The sequence below is a fragment of the Furipterus horrens genome, unplaced genomic scaffold (genome assembly GCF_987537825.1).
Source record: "Furipterus horrens unplaced genomic scaffold, mFurHor1.1.pri manual_scaffold_10, whole genome shotgun sequence".
In the NCBI taxonomy this organism is placed as follows: domain Eukaryota; kingdom Metazoa; phylum Chordata; class Mammalia; order Chiroptera; family Furipteridae; genus Furipterus; species Furipterus horrens.
Genome location: NW_028327180.1, coordinates 96,187,163 through 96,205,375, shown reverse-complemented (window position 1 = coordinate 96,205,375; position 18,213 = coordinate 96,187,163). Strand labels below are relative to the sequence as shown.

General features: G+C 40.2%; 1 protein-coding gene across 2 annotated transcripts; it reads right to left on the bottom strand.

The window, feature by feature from the left end:
• Positions 1–2,462: 2,462 nt before the first annotated feature.
• On the bottom strand, positions 2,463–17,095 carry SPDL1 (spindle apparatus coiled-coil protein 1). 2 transcript variants are annotated; one of them, XM_090289775.1, is made up of 12 exons: positions 16,949–17,095; positions 13,445–13,626; positions 12,964–13,140; positions 11,558–11,752; positions 10,852–11,001; positions 10,654–10,752; positions 10,466–10,576; positions 7,988–8,128; positions 6,717–6,820; positions 5,956–6,143; positions 4,352–4,685; positions 2,463–2,995 (listed from the first exon to the last, which is right to left on the bottom strand). In XM_090289775.1, the coding sequence occupies exons 2-12, from the start codon at positions 13,601–13,603 to the stop codon at positions 2,848–2,850; spliced, it is 1,806 nt and encodes a 601-aa protein (XP_090145901.1). In that variant the 5' UTR covers positions 13,604–13,626; positions 16,949–17,095; the 3' UTR covers positions 2,463–2,847. The 2 variants fall into 2 exon arrangements, with proteins under 2 accessions (XP_090145901.1, XP_090145902.1); XM_090289776.1 differs by lacking the exons at positions 13,445–13,626; positions 16,949–17,095 and adding an exon at positions 13,213–13,365.
• Positions 17,096–18,213: the final 1,118 nt, after the last annotated feature.

The following is an 18,213-nucleotide window of genomic DNA, read 5'->3' as shown; positions in this document are numbered from 1 at the left end:
TGCCAAGACTTGGCTGATTTCACTTGTTAGCTGTAAGTCCTTGTTTAGTTTCCTGCATCAAATAAAGTTGATTCTGACAGTTTTTGACAGTTTATTGACTGATTTTGTGGAGGACTGGGCTTTTGGTGCTTCCCATCACTCACTATTGCACTTTTCTCTAAAAGAGTGGATAAAGATTCTACCTACCTACCTATTTATATTTGCAATATAAAGGAAAAAAAAATACCACAACATTTAAATGGCTCCTGGTAGGAGAAGGAGGAAATAGGGACAGAAGCTAGATTTCTTTAAATATACCCGCTTGGTAGATTTTACTTTGGATCCACCTATTTTACATAATTATTATAAATTACAATATTTAAAGGAAACATTCCCTAAAACTATTCCCAGTCATAAACTTGCCCAGGTCTAACATTTGTTTGGAGATTTGAATTCTGATAGTCTTATTCCACACGGCCAAACTAGTCTTTCCTGCCTCCATTCTGATCGTTTTCTAAATCCATTTTCCATCGTGCCTGTAGCGTTTTTACTAAAAACAAATATAAATAACTTCTTCAACCTTTAAATTTTATTCAACGATTCCTTTGCTTGTATCAAGTATTTAGTCGCTTCCCATCATGCACAGTGGTGGTTTCCCAAACTGTCTTCCTAAAAGACTCAAGACTCAGCAGAACTGCCTCAGTCCCCACAGGGGGCAAGGCAGAAGCGAGCTCGGTAAGGTCCTCTCGTCATCCCTGTTCTTCAACCTTTAACCACCGGTGCTCAGCTTGTTTACAGATCCATGTTTCTGCTTGCAAACAAGGTTTCCCTAACTCAGGCTCCTCATGATTTCGCTCCTGTCTCTCTCTTCAGATTTGATTTCCTATTACCGCCTTTTGCAAAGCCCTACATAGCCAGATAGTTTGAACTCTTCAATTTACTGAACTAGAGCTGTCTTATACCATTATTCTTTGAACAGCTACTTCTTACACATGTGACGCTATTTCTCCATGCTTTAGGAAACCTCTGAAGGAATCTCAACTTAGAGATTAAAATAAAAATGTAAGCAGCCCCCAGTTTCTCGTTTCCTTCTCCACTCCTTTAGCACTTTGGACGTTCCATTACAACCTCTACCCCTCTGAAATGTTTTCACCATTTACTAACACCTGTGCCCTTGGACAAGTAACTTAACCTCTCTGAGGTCTGTTTCCTCATCTGTAAAACGAGGATAAATTAAGTATGCTGTCCAGCTCACAGAGCTGTTGAGAGGGTTAAATATGGCAATACGTGAAAAGGCTTAAAAGGGTGCTTGGCACATGAGATTGATTAAAATGTTAGCTACAACTATTAGCATCAGTAATACCCCCACTGCCACTACTCACTATGTGGGTCCACTAAACTGAGAACTATGAGGGATTTTTTCTGCACCCTTAAAACATAATTCATTGTAAAAACTCAATGTTAGAAGATCTACATTCTACAATATGCTATGAATATAGTCATTCATTATTATTCTCAAGTTAAAATTGTTTCCCAGCGCCTTCAGCTACTTCTTTTGACAATAGATGTTATTTAATATGCAATTTCTAATTTCCTGAGAGCATGCCTTTTGTAGCAAATTAAAATTAAAAGTTTATTATCTGATTTATTTAGCAGTGAGAGGCAATTTCCTTTTACCTAATATATTTCAATAGACTTATCTAATTAACCCACTGTGATAGTTAATTGTATGTGTCAACTCAGTTGGGCCACAGAGCCCAGATACGCAGCCCAACATTATTCTGGATGCTTCTGTGAGAGCGTTGTTAGGTGAGATTAACAGGTAAATCTGTGGACGTAAGTAAAGCAGATATCCCTTCATGATGTGGGAGAGCCTACGCATGCAATTAGATGAAACCCTAGATAGAACGAAGACTGACCCCCCAAGCAAAGTAGGATTCTGTAGCAGGTGGCCCCCAAAATGAAAGTATAACACTGGCTCTTCCTTGGGCCTCCAACCTGACAGCTTCTGGACTGCAGCGTTTTGGACTTGCCTGCCTCTATATGCACAAAAGCCAATTTCTTAAAATGAGTCCCTGTCTGTCTCTCTATAGTACACACCGGTGATTTTCGACTGGTGTGCCGCGGCACGCTGGTACGCTGCAATAATTGTCAAAACATGCCGTACGTGACTGTTCAGTCAGAGGCACGGCCCTCTTTTCCTTCAGACTGACAAGTAAAAAAGTGACAGCAGCCAACACAACAGGCATCTGCTGTAAATGAATCAAAACCATACCTATTTTTTTTTTGGTAAGATCAGCAAAAAATATATATTGTTTGGTTTGCCACATTATTTTAGTGATTAGTTTATGTGTGCCATGAGATGAAAAAGGTTAAAAATCACTGTTATAGACTAATACACCCACCTAGAGCACATATGAAATTAAGTTATAAACCAATCTATAATCATTCAAAGGAAAAAAATCTTTATTTAGAAAGTTTAGAATTAAAAATACACAGATGAACACAGGTGCTTTAAACACTGACAAAACCCAGTTACAATACAACATATGACTCTGACTGTACGTGTTAATATCACTTAAAAAGCCCACAAACAATGCAACAACAGGTTTATAACAATACCTTCTTTCAGTGAATAGTTTCTTCACATAGAAGCTCCACGAAGGATCATCACTTAAGGAATTCTCCTGGTTGGTCACAGCCAAATTGAGAACATTTGGCCTAAGAGGATGAACATGCCAGGTCTTGGCACAATGAGCAGAACGAAATAACCTACAAGGTGGTGTAATCCTGATAAAGACAATCTCAACTGAGCTCCAAAGCAACCTTTTGGGCAAATGGTACCTTATTCTTACTAAAGATCAGTCTTCACTGTTGAGGGCACTGGGTCTCTTGAGTTGACTTAGAGGACACGTATAGAATAGGGTGTGGTTTCTTACACGTTTTCTTGTCCAATTTGCTTGCAGTTTCTTTCCCTTCTTTAACTTCTCTTTGAAGCTGTGATCCAGCAGCTAACCTACAGACATTAAAGCATCCACTCTGAATTCAAGTATGGTTAAGAAAAATGAAAGAAGATAACTCTCTAGTATAAGATGGTGATTTTTTTAATGTATATAAGGTAAAAAATTATAGTTGACTCCAGTACCATTAAGGAAACTAAATCACTGACTCAAAAAAAAAATCTTTTTATGTCAACAGACTCACTTTTTTAAATGTCTAAAGAAACATCTTTAAGGTTGATAGTCGTGGCAAAGCCTAAATTAAAGAATTAAAATATAATGAGGGTGCCTATCATAATAAGCATACCTAACAGAAAAATTAAAATGCTACAGCACTAGTGACATACAAAAGGCAAGATGCAAGAGAAAAATAACACAAGATCCTTGGCTGCAGAAATAGATGTCTGTGAAGACAAATACCATATGATTTCACTCATATGTGGAATCTAATAAACAAACTGAAAAAGGAAAAAATGGGGACAGATTCACAGATGGAGAGCAGGATGAATGCTAGTCGGGGCGTTTAGGGGGTGAAAGGATTGAGGAAAAAGGAAAAAGGATGAAAGGACCATGGACATGGACCACAGTGTGGTGACTGGTAGGGGGAGGGTCGGGTAAAAGTGGACTAAATGGTAATGGAAAAAAATACAATAAAGATTAAATTAAAAAAAAAAAACAACCCTCAAATAAGTTTCAACTAGAATAATTTAAGCAAAATAAATAGTAAAGACATTTCCCTTCCATTAACTTTCTCTTACCTTTTGATTGCTATTATTTTAAAGGCTGAGGCCCTTAAAACATGAATTCCTATAGACATACATGCCTTGATACTAGTTACAAGCTCAAATATGCAGAAAAGAAGATCTGACATTCTGATGTAAAACCAAAATAAATTTACCTTTGAATATTTAAAAATGTCAAAATAGGTATCAAAGCCCATTCTTAAAGATCAGGATAAACAATTTCAAAAGACGTAAGAAACTTTACCTAACAGTCTCAAAAAGGCTGAAATTTCTTAGACAATTGGAAAGCCATTTTAGGAAGTAAGTTAGTATTTCTTTCATGACCATTCCTGAACCAAGAAAACAATAGCTGTACACATACCCAAACAAGAAAACGTTCAGAGAGGTACTGATCTGTGATATTTCTGTTTCATGAAACAGAAAAGTGTAACTTTTAAAAAACAATTCCCTTATGCAGAATTCCTTTCCTCTTGCAATCATTTTAGTTTTTTTTTAAGTTTTGCAAATGTTGAAGGTAGACAGGAGTACGCTGCATGTAACGCTAAGAAGACCGATCGGGAAAGAGCACGGTCCGTGCGGTGACAGAGAGGGAGGGAAGCCGGCTGCCGGTGGCGAATGGAGGACACTGACCTGGGAGAGGCAGGGGCGTTTCTGCCTCTTTCACTCATGGTGGGAACGTCTACGAGTCTCACACACTTCTTTTCCTTCGTTGGCTGAGGGTTCACAGGGAGACTTTCACGAGGAGAGAGAGTGACGCCTGGTGTGTTTACAGAAACTGTCTTTTCTAACTGCGAGGGGTTATCTCCTAAATTGCTAGCACGGGACTGCGCCTCCTCTTTCTGAGGTGGTGGTGACCGAGGAACTTCTTCCCCAACAGCACCGTTGACACATACGTGGTTATGGGGAGTTACGTCCATGGGCAGCACCTCACGCCTCTTTTTGAGTACAGGCACTTCAATTTTCTCTGAGAATAAAAAAATCATTAAAAATATACACAGTTAATAAATCAGAAATACAATCCACATAAAGAGTACAATTAGTTACGGACTTCTTTCCTTTCACCAATCCTTTAAACCCCCCTCAATCCCGTATTAAAATACAAGGTCTGTCCTGAAAAAGTTCAGCCACTGTTAATATAACGAGAACGGTTTGCGTGACATGGATGTAACCGGGCAGCCAAGGAGAGTGGACTGGGATGCACATGCGTGAACAATGACGACTTCACTGTACTGGTCAGTGGGGGCGGTAGATGCCGTTGAGGGAGCATGTGTGCTGTGTGGCTTCACCTTCAAAATGACTGAGCGAGGAGGGCAACGAGCTGCATCACATTTTGTGTTGAGCTTGAACATTCCTTCGCGGAAACTATTCGGATGATTCAGAAGCCCCCAGCTATGGGCAACTGTTAACTAAAAACATTTACTAATTTACTACTGCTGACAACCTCCCCACGATCGTTGAGGTATGTGAACAGTATAGGGGAAAAGCTGCTGAAAAGCTATAACCTAAAACATGTAACAACACTTCTTCTGTGTCACAACCATCGCATTCTTAGGCTTTTTTACTTTTGGCCTTTTAGTTTTTAATTTACACATAGTAAAGATGGGTATTTTCTATGAGTGATTACACTTGATCATTGCATTTTTCTTCCTTAGTAACAGAATGCCCAGCATTTAGTTGGGAACACGGAACCTGAGAATCAGGATTTCTCAACTTTTCTTGCAGGCAGATGAGGCCACGGCTAAACTCTGCTCAAGGGGTACGCTGAGGAGCAACGCAAACAGAGGCTGGACCGTGACACCGGGACAATGACAGTCCCCAAGTGCCTCTTCCAGACTTCCGTCAGGAGGTGAATAACCACCTATGTTGTTTACATCTTCATTATTTTAGCTTTTCTAGCAACAGTATTACCTAATACAGGTCCCGAACACCAGCTGCTGCAACAAAACTGAACTCTGGTATCATAGAAGTTGCACTCTTAAGTGGAAAAATCTCAGATGCCCAGGTTCTCCTACACAAATGTCAAAAAGGCTACCTGTTTGTATTCCTGCACACCTAGGACCCAGTTCTCTTTGAATTTTCCTTCCCATTTTGTGGCAGTGAACTTGTTTTACTGACTATAGCTATGAGCCACAGATTAGTGTGTAACGAGATCTGCATGAAGGTGGAGTAAGAAGCCTGTCTGATCCCTCAGAGCTGCTCAGGAGTAAAAGACAAAATATCTAAGACGTACACACCTTCAGGTTCATACTTCAGTTTTAACTCATCTATTTTAGCTCTCAGTTTCATATTTTCACTCTGGGAAAACTGGAGGCATCTTTCGTTGGCAAAGAGTTTTCGCTCAATGTCCAGAGCCCGCTGGCTCTCAAACAAGGCTTTCATGCGCTGCACGGAGAGCTCGCCCTTCGTGCTTTCGTTTTCTTTGCTGCATTAATGAGAAGGGGAACGAGGGACACTGACATAAGGTAAAGGAGTGTAGCTGCTAGTGCAAGTCTTTTATTACAGACTTGAACTCTTAGTCAGAAATTACAATTCCTTGGGGGTTTTAGTAACAAAGAAATAAAATAAGCTTTAACAATGGCATTCCTAAATAAAAAACCTCACGCATCCTTTAAAGGAAATGAACAAAAGGGGGAAATAGTCTTTCCACGGTTATTCACGTGTAAATAAATTCCCTAAATTTACAATTATACAATATTTATTGTTAAAAATTTAATTGTCAGAAATTTTCCTACATTAAAGTTCTTTTTGTTTACCAATCTAAAAAGCTAAACACAAAGAAATAAAAACACTTAATTATTCATTAAAAGTATTTTTTCTTCAATAATCAGCACTAAGTATATCTGACTAAATCTTGCTCAGTGCCCAGAGATACTTTTGTTGCCTTTCCTTTTTGGAATTTTCTTTTGGCAATATTAAAACAAAAATGTGTAGACACTAACACCACTTATTATAAACAAGTGAAGAGTTTCCATCTTTCTAGCCAACCAGCACTTACTTTGAATTGTCAAGCTTTATCTGAAGTAAATCTGTGTAATAGGTGGTATCTGTCAGAGCACCAGAGTTGTCTGAAGGCTTAGATTCCATACTTTCATATAAATTCTAAATAAAATAACAATTCTTATTAAATTAAGTAACAAGTTAGGTTACATATGCTTATTAGTAGGAATATGAGTACCACTTACCGAATGCTTATCACCGAGCATGCACTGGGCTGAGCACTAGCTACTTAGCCTGCGTACCTTTCGAACTAGATACAAGAATGAGCATCCCTCTCCTGCACGTAAGGGCGCTGGGTTAAGATGCCACAAGCAAGTAAACTGAGGAGAGAGAATCTGAACCCAGGTCTGCTAATTACATACAACATGGGATCATGGACTGGACCCCAGAAAGAAAAGCATTTGGGTTGTTTTTGTTTTGCTATAAAGGACATCAGCAGTAATTGGTGAAGTATAAAAGGCAGCTTGGCTAATACTATGTATCCATGTTCTCTTTCTGATTTTGATCATTGTATTGTGGTTATGTAAAAGAATGAACTTCAGTAACATTGAAGTACAACTTATTCTCAAATGCTGAAGAAAAACTATACACACAGAGAGAGACAGAGAAAATAACAAAGCAAATGTGGTAGAACTGACAACTGGGGAATCTGGGTGAAGGGTATACAGGAATAACTGTACAACTTTTCTGGGAATCTGAATTTATTTCAACCATTTTTTACGAAGCAGTTTATTAAAGGCTTGTACGAATTCCCACTGCCACACAATGGTGGGCAATGTGACAAAAGCTCCTACTGTGTGTTCATTAAAAACTGGAGCTAGATAGCAGCGAAAAATAATCAACCACCGATGACGTGCAACAAGAGGAACAACTCTCGCTGGCAGATGTTGAGTTGAAGACCAAGTAAAGGGAATATAATGAGTGATTCCAGTTCTGTGAAGATCAAGAGTATTTCGTATATCTAATGCTGATTAAAAAATAAGAGACGTTCAAACTCACTGAATTATACAACAAAAATCGGGGCACTTTAAGTGATGTCCTACATATAAAAACAAGTATGGGAGGGAGGTTAGTTTATTCTGGCTCTACCAAAAGAAGCAACAGTCAAAAACAGTTAAAAGCAAAAAGTAGGAGAAAAAATTAATTTAAATTTGGTCAACCTCAACTGAAACTATAAGTAATTATGTAACAAAGAAAGCTATTCAAGTTAAAAGTATTAAGATATTCAAACCAAAATTTAACTGTGTTTTTAAAAGGTGTTTCACATACCTTAAATTTCTCCAGATTTCTAATTTCACCTAAGAGATGTTTGATTTCACCATTCTTCTGCTCCAACATGGCAAACAGCCGCTCCTGCTGCTCAAATTCAGTTTGAGACCCTTTCATTTGTAGCAATGTGGCGATCTGTAACTGGAAAAAAAATTTATCCCCCCATAAAATTGAGGGGCGGAGAGGAAGTTTCTGACAACCATATTTTTGGTATAATAATTACTTTGAATTCATTTAAAAATTAATTAGCTATTTCTTTTTTGTAAAAGGTTTTATTTATTTTTAGAGAGGGGGAGGGAGGAAGAGGGAGAGAAATACCGATGTGTGAGACACACATCAGCTGGCTGCCTCTCGCACCCCCCACTGGGAGCCTGCCCCGCAACCCAGGCATGTGCCCCGACAGGGAATCACACTGGTGACCTTTCGGTTCACAGGCCCACACTCAATCCACTGAGCCACACCAGCCAGGACTAATTAGCTATTTCTAGACTAATAATCTAATAACTTGGAAACCTCTATATTAATAAGTTTAGTGACTTATTTTTGACTACTTATGGGTGATACCTGAGGTCCATAACAATTATTTGTACTCCTGTGAAACATAACTGAACTGCATGGCTGGGTCTGCGAAGCACGTCACTTAACTGGTAAATAAGCCCGGACAAGGGCTGTACTCTGCTCACCACGTGCTCTCTCATTAGGGTGTGATGGATTTCCCCAAAACGTTAATTTCAGTAGTATTACGTGGGGGAAATTACTAAGCTACTCATATTCATCAATGTGACATTCAGAAAGCACAAGAATAGAAAACAAAAGGTAAAAGGCAATCTAAGGATAGTAAGGAAATATTCGATATAAATATGTTTATTTTTTAAGAATAGCCATCAACTTACCTAATTATGACTCCATCTAAACCTAGAGCTGCCTAGCAATTAAAAGGAAATTAGCTAAAATCTATACCTAGCATTTCTTTCTGCCTTTAGAAATTTCTGGAGTTCTAAAAAGTATCAATTTAAATATAGTTTTGAGTAAAGAAACAAAGATATGAGGAGGCAGGTATGGTTACAAGGAAGAGAGAAATATGATTTCTAATATTTTAAAGGGTCCACTTTTTGGTCCTGTTTCAGACTAGAGGCTAGTCACACTTAGCCTACGAAGATCCAGAATGCTACTCGTGTTTCAACACAGTTTGGGTTGACTACCGAGGGGATGCTGGGAGATTAACAGAGTAGGAGCCCAACAAATACTAAAAGAAACGAAGAGCAAATGTGAGAAAATGTACAAAGAGATCATTCCCAGAAAGGAGAGAGCCTCAGTAAACCAGGCAGCACAGTCAAGTTCTTAGCAAAGCCACAGCTGTTGTTTATGAAGTCAGCACATCCTTGTTTGCCAAGTGCCATGTAAGCACTTTGCTGTGCTTTCACTGAACTCCAGGGTGATTCTAAGAGGCAGGTTCTATCATCTCCACTTTACAGATGAGGTGACTGATGCTCTGAAAAGTAAAAATACTTGAGCAAAGTCACACAGCTAGCAAATGACAGAATGAGGATTCAATCCCAAGTTCATCTGACACCGACCTTTCCCATTTCTTTGGTAAATCTTATTATCCTAAACAAAAGGCAGGAAGCCTTGCAAACTTTGAGTTACCATCTTAGGAGAGTTAGTTAGAAAAGATCAGAGATCAGGCTGGTATAATACTGGTCTTTCCAATTTCTACATGTTTTTCTATCATCACCTATTTGATTACAATGATGACCAACAGACCCTTAAAATTTAAACAGCCTATATGCTCGACTTGAGAAATTACAAGGAAAGGAAATCCAAATTTTATTCTCTATATAAGCTTTTGGGGGAGAACTGAAGAATAATGAGAGCTAGTTTTAGTGAAGTAGGCCTATGCTCAAAAAGATACCAAGTCCATAGCAAGAAATTAAAACATTTCTTTTTTTCCCCACACCTCAAAGAAAGATTGATACCTCTCTGGCAAGGCTAGTGAATAACCATTTTTAAAAAAAAACAATCACTCAGCCATTGCCGGTGTGGCTCACTTGGTTAGAGCGCTGGTCTGTGCATTGAAAGGTTGTGGGTTCGATTCCTGGTCAGTGCACATACCTATGTTGCAGGTTCGGTCCCTTTTCGAGGTGCACACTGGAGGCAACTGATTAATGTTTGTCTCCCTCCCTCTGCTCCCTCCTCTCTAAAAATCAATGGGCATGTCCTTGGGTGACGATTTAAAACAAAAAAATCAATCAGTGGATGCTAAATATACTACAACTAAATCTTTACTATAGGATTTTTAAAAATATAAGTGGAACTTTTGCTCGATTTAAAAATATTGACTTTCCAAAATCATGCAGTTCTAGAAATAATTTTGTAAGTACACTCCTTGAAGAAAAAGATGCGCTCTTTGATATACCTGCACATGTAATGCTGATACAGAACAGGTTTAGAAAACCTTTGATGGTGATAATTCTATACCTTCATTCTTTGCATCTGTTCTCTATTAAATGCATTTTGCTTCTTTAGTGACTGATACTTGACTTTCATACTGATAAGCTGGCGTTCCATCGCTGCCCTTCGATCTTCTACCTAAAGAATAGTAACACGATTAATTATGCTGGTATTAAATGAAATGCCAATTTAATCAATGGAATGTCTGTAAGTACCTCTGCAAACAAAGAGTTGCCTTTACTATTGGGGTCCAAGGCTTGCTGGAGTGCTTGGTCTAATTGCACTTGAAGATCTTGATTTGCTACACGTGCTTTCTAAAGTCAGAAGAAAACAATTTAACCAAGAGAGATCAGATTGGCCAGAAAACAACTCAGTACACATTGGAGACGATGAGGCTCCTGCAACGATAATACCTCTAAGGCGTTACAGTAAGAAACTGCCTCTTTCTCGCGCTCCTCTTTTTCTTCCGTCAGCCGGTCGACCTGACGCATTAAATTGGAGTTCAGAAGCTCTAGTTGTTCCTGTCTGTACTGCAGTTCATTCACCTCTTCTCTGAGGGTGGTCTAGGCAACAGAAATGGAAAAAGAGGAAACTCTCTTGAATAGTCCTTTACCTAGCTGCTGCTAAGTTTATCTATCGGCAATGATTCACACCTGAAACTCGTGTCGAATAATAAAAACTACTACATTTTTCAGTACAGAACAAAATAAAAGGCTGTAGAGACTGTTTCTTTTCTAAAAATTTAAGGCTTTAATTTTTAATTAACCTTAGCCTGCAATGAAGAAAAGTACGTTCATAGGCATATCAACTTCTAAGGGAATAATGTTTTATATTGGGCTACTTTTTAATGATACAAACTAGAAGCAGAGTAAATGTTTCTAAATTCTTCCAGAGGTCTCATTAATCTAAAGTCTGCCTTACATAAACATGTAATATAAAGCTTTATTACACATGGAGTGATCTACTAAAATCTCTGCAAAACATTTTTTCAGTTAGATCAAAGTTAGTCCAAAAAAATAACTCAGCCTTAAACTAGTTTGTAAATATTACAAAAACATGTAAAAAATATGCAAGAAAAAAAGAAACAAAAGCTGAGAACACATATGCCATAAAAATTACCTTCATATTTTCCATTTCTGTCAGTTCAATTTGAAGAGTTAGCATCTCTGAAGACATGGTTTCATGTACACGCTCAGACATCACCCGCATTTCCTCTGATTTCTGAGACAGGAGTTCCTTCTGATGATCCACTTTGTGCTTCAGCTGCTTTTCACTAAGCCTAGCTTCATCTAATTCCGCTTTCAGTTTTTCTAACTAAAGTTTAAAAAGATTGACAATCTTATTAATTAAAAGGTAAGTGAAGGTCATCAGAACATACAGTTGTACAAATCATCCTGGCATCTGCAGGGTAACTATTTTGGAAGACAGTCAACCTGAACAAAACTATTTAAAAACTCTTTCTAAAATGTCACATTGTTCCAAATCTTGCAAAATTAACAATACGTAGCTTTCACAGGAACAAACTTATAGCAGAAGGGGAAAGCTTTACAGTCAGGCCTAGGTTTAACCTGTCTTAGTTTCATTCCTTAAATGCAAAACTGGTAAATGATTGTACCTGCCATCCCAACTCTCGACTGAGACCGCATGGGCAAAACTGCAGCCCATGCCTGGCATTCACTAAATGGTCTGTTATCAATAAAAAGCTTCCGCTTGCTGTTCAGGGTTATAATTGTCATCTATACTGAATTTTCTTTAATAGGGTTTTCACATTCTCAGAATATATACTGATACTTTCTATTTAAAAAATAACAGCCTTTTTGCTTGATTTGTTTTCCCTTTTCTATTTTCGTAATGTGAAATAATATTCCAACTAAATGATTTATGTGGAAATGCGGCCATCTTTCTGAAAAACATCACTGACTGACTCCAACTTACTGCATAATGAGACTGTTGGAGTTTTCAGATGTGGCCGAGGTTAGGCATTTTTTAAGACAGTCACTTCTCTTGTTATAAACATACAAATGATCCATGTAAGTAACCAGGGTAGGTCTGGATTCCTGACACCTCTGGCTGCTGTGTGAAGACCCAATGGTATAAATAGCAGTGACAGAAACAGGCTACCACAGAAGTCGAGGGGAGAAAGGATGGTGACCTGAACTACAGCAGCAGTAGTTTGGATGGATGTTTTGTAGTCAAATTCTTAGAAGATATTGATGAGTTAACAGGAGAAATAAATGAACGATGGCAAGTAAAGTTCCACATTTTGAAGTGATTTGAGAACATCAGTAAGACTGAAAATATCCAGTTACTAAAATTAAATAATTGTATTTAGTGCAATGCTATCTGTACAAGTCCCTTAGGTAAACTCATTTCTCAGTGTTTCCACTCCTCACATTAAGAAGGTAGAGCTCTTGAGCTCAGCTACTTTGCATATACGGTACTAAGAAAACCTTCATCACCTAAAGCTTACAGATTGCTGCATAAGCATGTAACACGTTCATTCTGAAATACACAGATATCCAAACCTTGTTTTTTAGTTCATTCACTTCCTGTCCATGGGTTCTGCTCAGCTGTTCTTCCAATTTCTCCAAGTGCATTTTTTGATCTTGTTTTACAGCTTCACATTCAGAGCTCAAACTTTCTAACATTCGACTCTTGAGCTCAACTTCTCTCTGAAGAGTGTATTTTTCTTGTTCGTAATTCTGAAAGCAGATCCAATTACAATTCAATTGCATAAAAATAACTTAAAGCCAGCATGTATAAGCGGTTCTCACCTTTAACAGTTTCATTCCTGCTTTGTATATTTTCTGACTCAGAACACCCTGGGTCAGAAAGAACATGAGGAGTTCATTTAGTTTATTCCTCTTTATTGGGGATGGGGGTGGATGGGAACTAGATCTAAAATCTTCAGAAAAGAATAAAAATAATATTAATAATAATTGCTGGACAGCACAAATCTTCACTAGCTAAGCAAACCCTTATAGACAGAGGAGTCTAGAGTCCTACCTCAGTTATGGTCATTATTTCATGACGGCACTTATCTAATTGTGTCTGCAATTCACTCTGGCTCTCCACTAGTTGTAAACCATACTGTGCGGCTCTTCGTCGCTCTTCTTCAACCTCTTTGAGCTTGCATCGAAGGTCTGCGATTACATCTGCCTCCATAATTTTTGTCTGTTTTTAGTCTCCTGTAAATAGAGAGGATAAAGGGACTTAAGCTTAAAGAAAATACTCCATATAATAATATCAGTTAATATATATTTACAAATATACTTCAATACTATTGCCATATAAAAACATAGTATTAAAGATTTTCTTCTTGACTTTCAAGTGGTCACATTTACATTCTTTTTCTAAGAATGTATAACAATTTTATTACGTGATTTGAGGCCAAATCAGAGCAAAAGGGTGAATATATTTAATTTTGCTTCTAAGAAATGCAGTGTCAGGAAACTGCTTAGTTGTTTTGGGCTAAGTTTCCTTAAATGCTAAGATACGGGTGGGTCTCATAATCATATCATTACACAGGTAAACAAGGTAAGAGAAGAATGAAAGAAATCAAGAAACTTTATAGTAGCATGACTGCTACGTAACATATAAAAAGGCAGCATTGAATAATGTAAGAACTATCATGTCCACAATTTTTCACAACAGTGTTAACTTCCTATACAAGTTGTATCTGCCACATTAAATATGCTTTATTGGAAACAGACTCACTAGTATTTTCCCAGTTATTCATAAGAGGGCCCACAAAACAACAACCGTGTTCAGTGTCATTAAAGAACATTGCTGTCATTTTAAATTTTCAAGCAAGGACTTATTATACATAGAAACCTGGCACTTTAACTCAACGTCACTTAACATCCTTTCCAAATTGGTATCAGCCTTTTATGCCAGACTCAAACTCAGCTTTGCCTTCAAAGAGCAACATGCCATTTTTAAGGTGCTCCCCAATGGCTCCAGTCAATGGAGTCCAATATTTCTTGGATACCTTACATGCTGGGCTCCATTCTGGGCACTTCAAATACATCAGAGGTCAAATGAACCAAAAAAACAAAACACAACATACACACACACACAAGACAACAAACTCTTCTTTCATGAGGCTTACCTTCCAGTGGGAAAAGATAATAATTAATTAGAACATAATAAATAATTAGAAAGTAGAAATTTAAAAAAGAACAGGACAAGGGAATTTACAAGAGGTGCGGGTATTGTTACTAGGATGAAATTACAGTAAGTACTAGAGTGGGAGGAGTCTCTCAGGTGACTTCTGAGCAAAGCCTTGCAGCAGATAAGAGAATTACCCATGTACCTATTTAGGGAAAGACTGTTCCAGGCACTATGAGGGAAGAAAGCCCAAAGAATGAACAATATAAGAGTTTAGATCAGGAGACATAATAGGGGAGAAGGGGCAGACCAGGCCATCGTAAGGACTTGGGCTTCTATTCTGGGTGAAATGGGGAGTCACTGAAAAGTCTGAAATAGAGATCCGATATATTTAAAAGGGTCACTTTGCCTACCATGTTGAACAGTTTGGACGGTAGCAAGTTGAATGCAGAAAGACCAGGTGAGATGATTGCTCACACCAGGGGTGAGAAATGGTCAAATTCCGCATATATTTTTGAAGGTAAAGCAAACATGATTTTCTGACCAATGGGAATGTGGGACGTGTGAAAAAGAGAGAAGTCAAAAATGCCTCCAAGGCTTCTGGCCTGAGCAACTAAGATAGATTTGCCATCAGCTGAGGCATCAAAAACTGCGAGTAGATTGTTTTGGAAAGAAAATCAGGGGCTCAAGTGTTGGACATGAAATATGCCAAGTAAGCAGTTGGCTACATGAGTGGGAGAGGCTGAACTGTAAAATAACAAGTGTGATGAAGAGCAACAGGAAGAGCTACATATGGTGCTAAGCCTGTAACACAGGGGAACTGTCCCAATCTGTGTAGTGCATTGGGGTGCGGAAGGGGTAAACTCAGAGCAAGAATTCCCCTGAGGAAGTGACTTTTCAGCAGGGGTCTAATGAACAGGAGTTAATTTATCGATCTGCAAAGAGAGGTAGCCAGGGTTGAAGAATAACTACGGCTAATATGTGCCAGATGTTGGGCTTGGTGCTTTGCATATTTTATGTTATTCAATCCTCGGCAATCCCGTGAAATAGAAGGCATTTCCCCCGTTTACACATGTGCAAACTGAGGCACAGGAAGGTTAAGTAACTTGCCCAAAGGTTATCAGCTAGTACGTGGCAATGGGAGACGGGAACGAGGGTCTAGCTCCGCAGCTCGGTGCTCCTAACCTCTTTCTGTCCTGCCTCTGAGAAACGCAGCACGCACAAAGCGTTTAGGAGATCGGAAGCGGTGCGGATCGGGCTGCCTGAGTTCTCACCCCACCTTCACTGCTCCCTGGCTGCCTGAACTTGCACACCTTCTTTATTTTTTCCCTTTTATTGGGGTGACGTTGGTTAATAAGGTTTCGAGGGTACACTTGTATGATACATGACCTGTATATTGCATTGCGTGTCCACCACCCAAAGTCAATTCATCTTCCGTCACCATATATTTGGCCCCCTTTATTCTTTGCTGCCCCCCTGCACCCCCTTCCGTCTGGGAAACACCATACTGTTGTCTGTGTCAACGAGTTTCAGTTTTATGTCCCACATATGAATGAAATCATTCGGTTCCTGGCTTTTTCGGATCGACTCATTTCGCTTAGCGTAGTCTTCTCAAGGTCTACCCCTGCCGCCTCAAAGGCAGTAGTTCGTCTTTTCTTACGGCTGAGTAGTATCTGGACAACTTATTTCATGTCCTGTTTTGTCATCCATGAAATAAAAACAATAGCATCTACTTAAGAGAGTTTTAAAGATTAAACCAGCCAGTGGGTGCAAAGCAACGAGGGCAGAATCCCACAGGCAACCTGCGGGGTAGCGCCGTCCAACAGACATAGAATGTGAGCTCCATGTGCGATTTTTAATTTTCCAGGAGACATTACAAAAAGGTAAGCACCACTGAAATTCATGTTCCTTAATCCAATACATCCCGAATATTGTCATTTCAATATGTAATCATTGTAATATTATTAACGCAATATTAACTCTTTTGTGTAGTCTTCCCAAAGCACTGTATATTTGACATTTACAGCATTTATCCTACTGGACAGCGCAGATCTAGTGTCTGTTATCTTCCGGAGGCCCAGGCAGCCAGCCACGCTTTCCCTTTTCGTGCAGAATTCTCGGCAGTGGGAGGGGGAGGGGAGCGGGGGGAGGGGAGCGGGGGAGGGGGAGGGGGAGGGGGCGGGGCGTGGTGAGGCGGCCCAACAGAAAACTGAAACCGACTCGGAACCCGGTGTCCGAGGAACTCGGGGTTCCGCAGACGGAGCTGCGCTAGCTAAATGCCAGGGCCGAGACCCAGCCCCGGGCTTCCTTAGGTCCTCTCTCCCCCCCCAGAAGCCCTTCCTACGCCGCTCCCCGCCGCTCCTCTCCCCACGCACTTTCCTCCAGGCCCTTTGCTCCTACCTCTGTCACTGCGGTCCCCTGCTGCAGCCGGCAGAGGCTCGTGGTGAGGGTTCACCGCGCCCGGGCTCGGGAGAGTAACTCAGTCCCGCACAGATACACCAACCCATTCACTCAGGAGCTCCTGAAGAAGCGCCAGACCTTTTTGAATGCAGTTCCCGCGAGAACACACACTTCCCACGAGACGTTCCGCCCAAGCCTCACGTAAGGGAGGGGCGACTAGAGCGTCCCAGAGATTGCCCCGCCCACTTGCTGCGACTGCGCAGCTGCAAGCGGAGAGCCGAGGGCTTGGTGTACGCCCCGACGGGGCGACGCGGCGACGCGTCTGTGCGTCTTGTCAACTTTACTCTGAATTGGTTTTCTAGGCGTCTTCCAGGTGTCCGCTTGCAGTTCCGGGGGCTTTTATTTTCATTTTTTAAACGACAACCTTCTGGAGAGACAGTGGGTAATTCCGAGGTGGGCCGGCCTCGTACGCTCACCCCCGGATTGGCCAGTGTGTACTCCTTACCTCTGGTACCAGTTCCGTGGTTCCAGGAACCTGAATCAGTGTGACAGTGCCTAAAAGCAGCATAGGACAGAATCCCAGGTACCTTTAGGGGGCAGACGGATAGTTATTATAATGGCCTTAACACCTGAAGCTTCTCCGTGTGCCAGAACGGAGCTCAGGTTTGCACGGATTAGCCCATTGAAGCCCGCAGTCGGCCTCGTGAGGGCGCTGCTATAACCCGCTCTCTGTCCACGGGGGAAAACAGAGCCCCAGGAAGAAGAGTGACTTGGCCCAGTGGCAGGATCAGTATTTGAAATGACGCAGTCTGCTGCTAAAGCCAACCTCTTGCGCGTGTGTTTAAATAGCTGAGTTTGTTTTGTAAACCTGATACCCATTCATTATTTTAAAATGTTAAGTAACCATAAATAATAATAGCCACCATTTAATGAGCCCTTATGGATCCTAGCTACTTTTAAGAGGGTCGTGTGTTCTTGAGCCTTCTCTGGACATTTGACAGAGTTGATGGCTCTCCTTGAGGTTCCCGTTAGGTCTTGGGATGCCTCACCCTCCTTGCTTTCTTCTTCTCGATCTCCTTTGCAGACTTCTCTTTCTGACTGAGCCGGGCCAGACCCTAAATGACTGAGTGCATCCAAGGGGTAATTAGCAAAATCATGGAGGCGACCCATATCATAATTACGGTCATTCTTTAGGAACTGTCTGGGTGGAGGAGAGCCACTACCACCACTGGACACTAGATGTCACAAGTGAGGTGAATTCTAGT